Source organism: Plectrocnemia conspersa, unplaced genomic scaffold, assembly GCF_051122295.1.
Source record: "Plectrocnemia conspersa isolate PC_06_02 unplaced genomic scaffold, ASM5112229v1 ptg000014l, whole genome shotgun sequence".
In the NCBI taxonomy this organism is placed as follows: Eukaryota; Metazoa; Arthropoda; class Insecta; order Trichoptera; family Polycentropodidae; genus Plectrocnemia; species Plectrocnemia conspersa.
Window position 1 is genome coordinate 15,994,350 of NW_028277178.1, and position 10,773 is coordinate 16,005,122.

At 30.1% G+C, this 10,773-nt stretch overlaps 2 protein-coding genes across 7 annotated transcripts; one reads left to right on the top strand and one right to left on the bottom strand.

The window, feature by feature from the left end:
• Positions 1–97: 97 nt before the first annotated feature.
• On the top strand, positions 98–4,593 carry Coq7 (ubiquinone biosynthesis protein COQ7, mitochondrial). Of its 2 annotated transcripts, none has more exons than XM_088204838.1 (4): positions 98–152; positions 2,327–2,423; positions 2,492–2,720; positions 3,869–4,593. In XM_088204838.1, exons 2-4 carry the CDS (start codon positions 2,337–2,339, stop codon positions 4,144–4,146), a joined length of 594 nt encoding a protein of 197 aa, XP_088060964.1. In that variant the 5' UTR covers positions 98–152; positions 2,327–2,336; the 3' UTR covers positions 4,147–4,593. The 2 variants fall into 2 exon arrangements, with proteins under 2 accessions (XP_088060964.1, XP_088060965.1); XM_088204839.1 differs by having other exon boundaries at positions 98–201; positions 3,869–4,199.
• On the bottom strand, positions 1,257–8,344 carry shf (WNT inhibitory factor 1). 5 transcript variants are annotated; one of them, XM_088204834.1, is made up of 7 exons: positions 7,073–8,344; positions 6,698–6,940; positions 6,482–6,625; positions 4,285–4,485; positions 2,202–2,297; positions 1,922–2,131; positions 1,257–1,849 (listed from the first exon to the last, which is right to left on the bottom strand). In XM_088204834.1, exons 1-7 carry the CDS (start codon positions 7,272–7,274, stop codon positions 1,788–1,790), a joined length of 1,158 nt encoding a protein of 385 aa, XP_088060960.1. In that variant the 5' UTR covers positions 7,275–8,344; the 3' UTR covers positions 1,257–1,787. The 5 variants fall into 5 exon arrangements, with proteins under 5 accessions (XP_088060960.1, XP_088060959.1, XP_088060962.1 ...); XM_088204833.1 differs by having other exon boundaries at positions 6,461–6,625; positions 7,073–7,405; XM_088204836.1 differs by lacking the exons at positions 6,482–6,625; positions 6,698–6,940; positions 7,073–8,344 and adding an exon at positions 4,808–5,031.
• Positions 8,345–10,773: the final 2,429 nt, after the last annotated feature.

The following is a 10,773-nucleotide window of genomic DNA, read 5'->3' on the forward strand; positions in this document are numbered from 1 at the left end:
AATTTGCGACCGAATATTTAATTATATTTAAAAAATATTCTGAACGGCTCGTTATTCGTTACTGCGGATCGACTCATGGCCGAAAATCGAACGTTCTAGGACCGCATACGTCAGGTGGAACGGCGCTTCGTACGAGATCGGCTGCGAACAAAGTACGGATTGACGTGTGATTTAAACCAACATTAACTTTTATTCATAATTGTAAACTATCGGAACCTATATATTTTTATTAATTAACTTATTCATGTTTGCGACACAAAATCACTACTTAAAAACCATATCTTTTTTTTTCAACATTTAGTGTCATGAGTTAACACCGTTTCATTTTTAAGAACGGAATAACTATTCTATTGTATAACTGAACCTCATATATGAGGTTGTGCAAGGAAAAATGTACTTGTTTTTTCCGCTATTTAAGATTAAATATATTTCATATTGATTTAAAAAAGTTAATAGTGAATTCCTTCCTTATATCAAATTGAACGTTTTTCAAATTGAGTTTCATTGACATTTTAGAGCAACATATATTTTTACTAGTGTCTTATGTGTATGGTGAGATACTTTCCCTTATGCTCGCTCACATGTTAAGTGACGAGAGTAAGTGAGAGATGAGGGTGTGCGGAACGCACGCCATTATCTCTCACTCACTCTCATCACTTGACACGCAAGCGAGCGAAAGGAAAAGTATCTCATCGCACGCGCCTGGTTGCCACCTGTTTGAGGCATTATTTCCTAGTCACTACTATTGAAACTGTCTGCTTTTCATTTTCGATTTAGACCAACAGGTCTAATTTCGACGTCACTTTCCCCACCATCATCACTAGAATAAGCATAATCTAACACAAAATCCTCCCCTTCACCATCAACACAAAATATAATATATTATCATCTAAATTAATTAGATTGAGTTATAAAACAAGTTATTTTTACAATAATACTATAAAAATATTTATTGTTATATCCGTACAAATTAAAACTAAAGTAAACATCACGAAATAGCTTCACCTATTTGTACACAAATTATTAGCACAGATTATCTCAAAAATACAATATTGTCAATAAAACTGTCATTCGCTTATTAATCACCGACTCGACCGAAGAATGATCGAACACTATTGAGACTGAAATACAACGGAATTTACTTCAAATATAATTATTGACAAAGTCACTGAAAATGGCTTGGAGTTGCTAAATATATTTTGAAAAAGTTTCAAGGGCAAAGGGTTAATATTGCGAGATTAGTAATACTCTTTAAGAATATAAAAAAATATTTAATCATACAAATTTAGATACATTTCAAATACACATATATACACAAAATTTAAAATTGTATACATAAAATTCTGATCACAGTGTCGTTTGTTAGTATTTAATTTTTAAATCACAAATCAGCATTAGACGAATACATATTACATAAATGCAAGCATGACTATAATGAATTGCTTAAAAATTTATTCGCTAATTGAGATCGGCGCAAATTGTAATAAAAAAAGTATAATTCGATAATAATTAATTAATAATATAATACAATATATCGACTTTTGTTCCGCTTTAAATTCTAAAAGTTCTAGATACGCTTTCGTGTAAGCGATGCACCATTTTTCGCTAATAATAACGATTTGATAAATTTATTTAAGTACTTTGCGTGCGGCTTCATTTTTCCCCAATTGAATTGTTTAAAAAAATATGAGTTATGATTATTATGAGTTAAGATTGTTTCATTATTTTTTAAATACATGAAAACGGACTTGTTCGATGCGTAATCATTTTTAAAACAATTCTTTGGTTTAGTCGAGCAGATGTGGTTTTCTGACTCTTTTGTGTCTCCTATCCGCGCCGTGCCGATCGCCTGAAAGTAATTTGTGTTCGTCTTTATTTATTTTTTATTTTATAAATTATTTTCTATAAAATTAAGACTCACTTCTATTGCACAGTCTCCCATGCCATCCGGAAAAACATTTACACGCATTGCTCGGTTCGCATTTTCCGTGTTTGCACGTTTTATTGCACGTCGATCTTTGCAGCACTCGTCTGCCTATTTCGCAATGGTTGCCCCTCAGACCCGGGGGGCACTTGCATTTGTTCACGCCTTTGCACTTTCCGCCGTTCAAGCAAGGAATCAGACATTTGGCTAAAGTTAATACATACGTCGTTAATAGAAAACTTCAACAGAAATGCATCATAAGGTGTTCACGACTAACAATGTTCACAATGTACTCCGAAATATCCTTTAGAACATTCGCACGTATCTTTTTGTATGCATTTACCGCCATTTAGACACTTCTCTGCGCAGATTCCTAAAATTCGAATTTTCTTTAATTTTCAGATTTAACAAAATGTTACGTGTGACCAACAATCTACTGTGTCGCAGATCACCTAATATTTTTCAAAGTAAAACGATTAGTAATGTAACTAAGGAAAAGGTGATTTGTTTTTTACGGTTTTAAATCGTTTTTAACATTTTTATTTATAATATTATTCTCAATTTTAGTTGGATAAGATTATAAGGGTGGATCATGCGGGCGAACTTGGAGCCGATCGTATTTATGCGGGTCAAATGGCAGTTCTAGGCAACACTTCCAGCGGTCCTCTCATTCAACACATGTGGGATCAGGAGAAGGCACACAGAGCTAAATTCGAAGACTTAATAAGAGAATATAGGGTCCGTCCGACAATAATGACTCCGGTTTGGCACGTAGCCGGGTTCGCTTTAGGAGCAGGTAAAAAATTGTTTTTAAGATGGCTACTTAATGTATTAGCGAATAATTAATCGTATTACATAAATGGATAGAGTAATCATATACTATTGTTGACTTAAAAGAAAATTATTCCAACAAAAAAACGATGGATTTTCAGAAGCATTTAAAAAATTGCATAATAAAACATATATATATATCTTGACCAAAATAAATAATAGGAACAAGCTGAATGTAACCCTTATTTTCACCTCTTAAAGACGCACCGTTTTTTTTAAATTATATGGGAGAAACTGTTTTTTTTTGTTTTTATAAAAAAAATATTTTTGACAAAGGAAATACTATCAATTAATTACTAAAAAAAAATTGTTGAATAAGAAATATCCCTTTCTTGTTGGCCTTTTTAATGATAAATTATAATATGCTCTGTGAGGATGTACAATATTAGCAGTAAAACAATGCTTTTGCTTGTAATAGTTTTTATAAAAAATATTTCTCTCGGCTTTTGAATACGTTATTGCTGCTCATCTCGATGACATTATTCTTTAAATCATAGACATCTTCGTAGCACATATCTTTTTGAAATTGTTGACACGCCATTTAATTACTGAATGGTTATTGTAGTCCTCACTCTGCGATGAGATATTTATGAATTATTGTTTGTATGTTTTGACACTAAAAGATGACATCTATCACTGTTTTCTCGTTTAGAGCATTAACGTTTAAATTTGTCAGATAATACTACACTCAAGAATCAATTTTATTTCTTCGTGATAAACATATCAATTAACTTTGTTACTTTTCAGCTGGTATATAGTCAAATTGATAACATTTATCTGCATTTGAATCTTTTCATCCAAGAGAAAAATTGCATTGATATTCTTTTTCTGGCTAAAAAATGCAATATTGGGTGACAGTCAAGGTGCTTTTATTCAAGTGATATAAAATAGCTAGCAATAATAATTCCCATACGTTTCATATGAATACTATTAATTAAAAAATACTATTTTTGAGTTGTGACGGTCTTCTTTCATATCGACGTTGTAATCTAAAATCTTAAAATTATTTGTGGTGTTGATTATTCAAAACGAGTGAATTAATAAATGGTTGATATGTTGTAATTAATACATATGAATAGAAAGAAGTTCTTGATAATGTTTAATATGTTTCAGGAGCGGCCTTGATTGGACCTAAAGCTGCAATGGCATGTACAGTCGCCGTCGAAACCGTTATAGTAGAGCATTATAATGATCAATTGAGAAACATTATGAACGATCCTGACGTCGACGAGGAAATATTGAAAACGATAACAAAATTCAGAGACGAAGAACAAGAGCACCATGATACTGGAATAGACCAAGGTGCCGAACAAGCTCCGTTTTATAAAGCGTTTACGGAATTTGTTAAAGTCGGATGTAAGGTAGCAATCAGTATTTCAAGAGTAATTTGAGATTATCGTTTTGTCGAATGTAATAGTATTAAAGATGGTTGTTATATTTTTTTAATTAGTGGTTATATAGAACTTTGGTGCTAATTTTTTTTTATAAAACTTAAAAAATATGTATTTTTTTTAATTGATCAGTAATACCTCCTTCGCAATGCCTTCCTTGATATCCTGGCGGGCAACTGCATATCCCTGGCGCGGAACAATTTCCACCGTTCATACATTGCGGATAACACAGTGCAGTTTTACAATATTGCCCCATGTAGCCTTCGGGACATTGACATATTTTTTCATGATTGCACCATCCTTCGTTGGCGCATTTTTTATCACATTCAGGATCAGGACCTTAAATGAGAACATAAACATTGTAAAATCTAATCGTGTTTCATATAAATTTTAATTAATCGGAAATTATATCATATTTGACTAGCCATTAAAAAATCATCAATCAAATCAACCACGTTTTTTTAAGAACAATCAATTTTAGTCAATGTTAGATGATTTTAATGTAGATAATAATAATAAAAGCGGGACGCAGTCTGTTAACATCCTCGTTTTAAATGCGGGGTTAAAATATTTGTTTTATCCGAAGTGGACGTGATCGTTACGGAAGCGTTTTGTTAGTCAGAACATTCCTTTTATCGGCGTAATACGGGTATGGCATTACTGCAAATTGTTGCGACGTTTCGTTGATCCGGTTCGACAGGAGAGGCACCTTGAACGAATATTTCTTTCCAGTGTTGAGCCTTTACAGTTAGTAAAAGCATATTAATACTTTGTTAAGCTTGTAAATGAAAAAAAATATAATTTAATGTGCATTTTTAAATATAAATTGAAATGTGTCATAAAATAAATAAGATTATTCTTAGAAGTCGGTGAATAAATTTTCGCAAACATCGATGAAAGGTAGATAAGTTTATAGATAAGAAATGTAACGGAAATAGTTTTATGGCACTCGAAAATTACAGTAAAACGTTTTTCTAAGAATAATGATGAGGAATATAGTATAAAAGGTAATACATATTAATGGTAGCCAACTAATTAGCATATTTTTAAAATTCTAGGATTTATTACTTTTTGGCCCATACAATTTAAAAATTCTTATTTTTACATATGTACATATATTATAGAATAGAACCAGATAATTTTATTGATCTATAATTTATGTATAGCTCAGTGAATTGAAGTGTTAATATTAGTACAATTTGTGGGAGGTATTACACCATTTGTTAACAAAACTAATCACTTAAAACGAATAAACTTTGCTAAGAAGCATGAAAATTTGACAATATCTGACAGGAAGACATGTATTATTTAGCAATAAATTATTAGAATCAACAAGCTGAGATGAACTCTAATAAGATTAAACATTTATGAAAACAATAAATAGCATCGAATCTAAAGGATATTTTTAGTGGGAGTACTAATAGACTTCAATAAAAAAAATCTCATGACGCAAGTTACAAGAAGTTTCAATGCAGTTTCTAAGACTATCACTAGAAGACCTCAAAATTAATCTCAGTTAGAATTTTTATCTATATAAATGGGATATACCACTGTAGTTTCAATCTATTTTGAAAATTTTTTGTTCCTATAGAAAAAATAGAGTGAAAATGATTTATAATATATATAATTTGTATCTTTTCACGTTGAAGCAACTTTTATTTATTCATATTTTTCTTTAACTGTATCTATTATATTGAAAATATTTATTTTATTTGAATAAAATTATATAGTTTTATTCAATAATATGTATATTATACAAAAAAGTATATTTTAACGGCTATTTGAAGTTGAAAATTAATATTTAAAGTTGAAAACTATTTAGTGTTCCACCACTATATATGTATTTTAGCTTATAAATTATTTAATTTATGACACAAAAGATATGTAAAATAATAAAGTATAAAAATCTATGCATAAAGCAACTGTATAATAATAAAAAGCATGCAGCAATAATTTAGAATATTTGCATAGAAAATTCGCTTCGCATTAACAATAAAAACATGACAAATTCATGTTTATTACGGAGTAATAGATAAGAACTTTGGGTGTGGTTTACACAAAATGACTAATAGTTCACGTTTGTTGTAAATTAAGAATATAATTAAAAATAACTAATGCAAAAAATATTGTTTTCATGTTAATTCCAGAATAACAAATGAACAATCATAAGTTTAAAACAATATATTACGTAGAAATTAATATTATAAATATCAATGGCAGATATTTTATGTTATATTTGATTTTAAGACAATGGTCAGTTAAAATTTTCAATGCATACGTTCTAAAGTGTTAAAATGCGTTGGCGATACGATACCTGGTTTTGTTAAATACACACCTCTGTGGGTACATTCCTTTTTTAAACTAAGTCGTAGGGGAGTACCTTCAAGTAACAAACCCTTTCCGGTCTTTATGACCAGACCTATTTCAAACGTGGCAATACCGCTGCGGTTCCCTGAACACGGCAGCGAAATACTAAATTCTAAAAAGTCATTCAAACATTGTTAATATCGAAACTTATCGGCGTCGATTGGATGTTATTATATGTTTTAACCTCTCGGTTTTCGTTTGATTCTGCCTTGCCTTTCGATAGATAACGAAGGCGGTTGAAGAATGTTGGGATCGGACGAATTAAGAATGTCAAAGTGGTAAAAGTAAGTTTTCTTTCCGGCCTTCCAAGTGAAATTTACATTGCCGACTTCGGAAGGAATGACCGGAAGCAGCTGAGAGAGTCTCGGGTCGGATATGTACGGAAGGACGTTTCCGTTCACTATTATGTAAATTTCCATCGATAGCCCTGAAAGATTAATATGTTTAAATATATATTTTTCAATATTTCTTCCAAAAGTTACTTAAAAATTTAAGATGAAGTAAACGAAATTTTTATTAATATTTTATATTAATAAAAGTTTAACAAAGAAACATTTACCACTGAACATTTTAACTTGACGCTCGTCAATCCACAAAGAGAGTCCCTCCCCGTGGTTCTCGATGGTCTTTTCGCCTTTTTGACTGTGCTTCATGTCACTTTTTGCTATTGCGTTCAAAAAGCATAGTGAAAACAATATCCATACGAATGTTTCACTTATTATGATAAAATTTGTGTTCAATTTATAGTGAATCATTGTCATTAAAATATATTAATAATTCGAGGTTTAGTGCTGAAGCGTCAGTAGTCCATTTGTGGGCGAGAACAAACGTCGACAACTGCCGAACGGCAGTTCTAAACTGTGGAGAGCAATGACAACAACTTGAGAGATACTTTCTGAAAAAATGTTGCCAGTACGAAACAAAGTTCTGTTATAATTAAAATAAAAAATATTCGATATGTCAAAAATTAAATGAATAATATTATAATAACATATATACAGATCCATGTGGCGCGAGCGAGTAATGTTGGCAAACTCACTAACACAAAACGAAGCAGAGGTATTCAAGCATATTAAATTAAATTGATCCAAAAGTAGTAATAACATAAAAAACTATAATTTTAAAAGTAGCAATAGGTTATTTGGCACCCCAGCCAAAATTTAAATTTGCGCCCCACCCCACCTGCCCTTATTAACACTTTAATAACTCATTACATTAACTTAAAAATATAATTCAAATTAAAGTAAACTAATATTATATTTGATACGATACTCTTTTTGGTGATTGTGTATTTATGAACTTGCTAATGTCTCGTCATTTTTCGTTGCCGTCGTTGTTTTCACTAATATGCAATTATTCCTTTTTTTTTTATTTAAAATAGAGTGAACAATAATTTATGAAAAAAGTCTTGCTTCTGTTAAAAATAAATCGAATACCGTCATGATAATCACTAGGATGTTTTTTTAATAAACTGTCATTATCCATAAAAAATACGATGCTTAATTAGCTGCATATCGCGTAAAATTATAATGTTTGACCAATAAATTATTATGTTTGTAGTAATTTATACGTCAAGAAACACATGACTTAAACAGGTTAAATGACAAATCGTTCACGGACAAAATACTCACCGACAAATGTAAACGACAGAACGTTCACGCGACAGAATGTTTACAGACAACATTTTCACTTACAAAACGTTCACACATTCAAAAACGCTGTTTTTTACGAAAATAACATTCAAGAATTCGATGAAACGTCTGGTAACGAGGATTTTCTCATTGATTCTTTTACTGATTAATAAATATATATTAGATAAATCAGTCAAATCAAAATTTATTCATCATTTTTGCACGTGTGAACGTTTTGAGTGAACTTTCTGTCGTGGATATTGTGTTGGTGAGCGTCTTGTGACACGACTCAAACCATAGCTCCCACCAGAGCCGCCGAGACGTGCGCATGGTCGTCAAGATGCATGGCGTGGCGGGCCTATTGGAATATTTAAGGCGGTATCAAAATCGGACCACACACTCGACTTCATTATGTTCCAAGAGCTTCTTCGATCACATCTCTTGTTGAGCATCACTTCTAGGAATATCTATTGATGGCTACTATTTAACAATACTACATATCAATAGATCCATTATGTTCTGAAATATTCTGTATTTTTACAGAAAATTTACATTTTACTCAGCTGTTATATAAAAAACTTTATGTTAAAACTACTCTTCATCGACTTTTCAACCGTAGCGATGCAAGCTTAACTAAAACATAATTTTATTTAAAACCATATATTTAAAAAAAAATTAAAACCTTTCTTCATAATAAAACATCAATGTCTGGTAGAATAAGACGTATTTTTGCAGACACTAATCAGCTACAAAACAATCAGTAACAACCAGATTAAAAAAAACTATTACAATATTAAAATAAGCAAAATCAGTGTCGACCAGGTAATCATCGTAAGTCGCACAATTGCAAAAACACCATGTTAATGCATGCACGTGACAGAATGAGAAAACACAACACTGCAATAAATTGAAAACACATACAAGTTGTTTATTCGTTGTACGTTTATTTTTTAAACTATTTCTAATAAATACAAGTTATGCTGTTAAATTTTATTCATAGCTACAAAGTATAAGAAGGTATTATTTTGTTTTATATAGCTTGTTTTGAGTTCTCAATGTCTTTTGATTTTGATTCGGTGAAAATAATATTTGTACTTACAATCTATAAAATCCTTTTTGGTATTCCATATAAAAGTTCGGTACACTAAGGAGAATTAAAGAGAAACTACTATAAATTTCAATTTGTCTTTTTATTCATTCCTAGGCAACATAAAAATACTTTACAAATATACAGGTGGGGGAGAACCAATACTTGTGATTCAAAACAAGTCGCATTACCTAACATTACATTGATAATAGCAAAATAATTTTTATTCAATAATTGTTATTACTTATTACAATTGAATATAATTTTTACTAAAAATACATTAGGAGATACGACTAATTTAAAATAAGTATAGTTTATTTGCCCACCTTCTGTATACATTATAATATTTAAAAAAATTATTACAATTTTTTTTTGTATATATCGTAATATTAAAGTCAAATCAGTCAAAATAGAATTGTGTGTGGCGGAATCCACCATTAATTATCATATTTAACAAAGATCGAAGAAAATAACAGGATTCAAAAGTTTTCACAGACATAGCTAATTTATTAATATCATGTATAAAAACTATTCCTTTCCAATCCGTAACAATATTACAAAAAAATACTTTTCAATAAGCGACAAGTCATTTTTTTAAATTGAACCAATATGTATAATTATATTGTATACACATAATATTAAAATTTATGACAGAACTTTGACTGGTCACCTATTCATAACATGTAGAACGTATTTCATAGTAACAACAATTTCAAGCTGTTTATTTAAATTCAACATCAAAGTTATTAATTATGTTCAAATTTTTAAGTAGCATTTGATTTAACATTGTTTTTATAATTAAATAGGTTCAGCCAAAGATCCACTCATAATTCTTTTCAAATGATATAACATTGTCCGATAGGAAAAGTTAATAATGTAAAGATGACGAGTAAATGCAATGTTGTGCTCAGCGTTAACATTTAATCAATAATAATAATAATAAAAAACACGTACATATATTTATGCATAAAATGAGATTCAAGATGAAATAATTATTTTGAGTTACACAAGTGCAATAGTTTTGATTTTGATATTCGATATATTTTTAAGCGAATGCCTTGTTTAAGGCACTTTGTGCTTTTTAATTATGATTCGGTGCAAGATTTTAAAACAATCTTAAAATTAAATTAATATCGAATTTGTCACACATTTTAAAATATCCAAGCTTTATGTAAATATAATATATATGAAAAATGATCAACTTACAAATATTATCTAAATAAAATTTACGTTGAATAAAACATGTTGAAATCTAACATAATTTAGAGACTGGTTTCTTGATATTCACTATATATTTTTTATTTGCACATTGAGACGTGAAGGAGTGTCCAATTTAATAAAAAATAATATAGATTATGGGAGATTCGTACAGTTTACAATAACTAAGAATATACTTTCTTCAAGAATGAAATGAAAATAAAACTCCTATTGAAAAATACCCTGTAAATCAAAACATAAAACCTTGTGAAAGATAAGAGCATAAATGGACACCCCTCTTTTAACCTATTAACTGCGTTAGACGTGTATACACGTCAATTCAAA

Coding starts and splice junctions, on each gene's coding strand:
- Coq7 (XM_088204838.1), top strand. CDS start 2,337: ATGTTACGTGTGACCAACAATCTACTGTGTCGCAGATCACCTAATATT. Junction 2,424..2,491: donor GTAATGTAACTAAGGAAAAG/GTGATTTGTTTT, acceptor TCTCAATTTTAG/TTGGATAAGATTATAAGGGT. Junction 2,721..3,868: donor CGGGTTCGCTTTAGGAGCAG/GTAAAAAATTGT, acceptor AATATGTTTCAG/GAGCGGCCTTGATTGGACCT.
- shf (XM_088204833.1), bottom strand. CDS start 7,274: ATGACAATGATTCACTATAAATTGAACACAAATTTTATCATAATAAGT. Junction 6,941..7,072: donor TCAAGTTAAAATGTTCAGTG/GTAAATGTTTCT, acceptor TTAATCTTTCAG/GGCTATCGATGGAAATTTAC. Junction 1,850..1,921: donor TGGGAGACTGTGCAATAGAA/GTGAGTCTTAAT, acceptor AATTACTTTCAG/GCGATCGGCACGGCGCGGAT.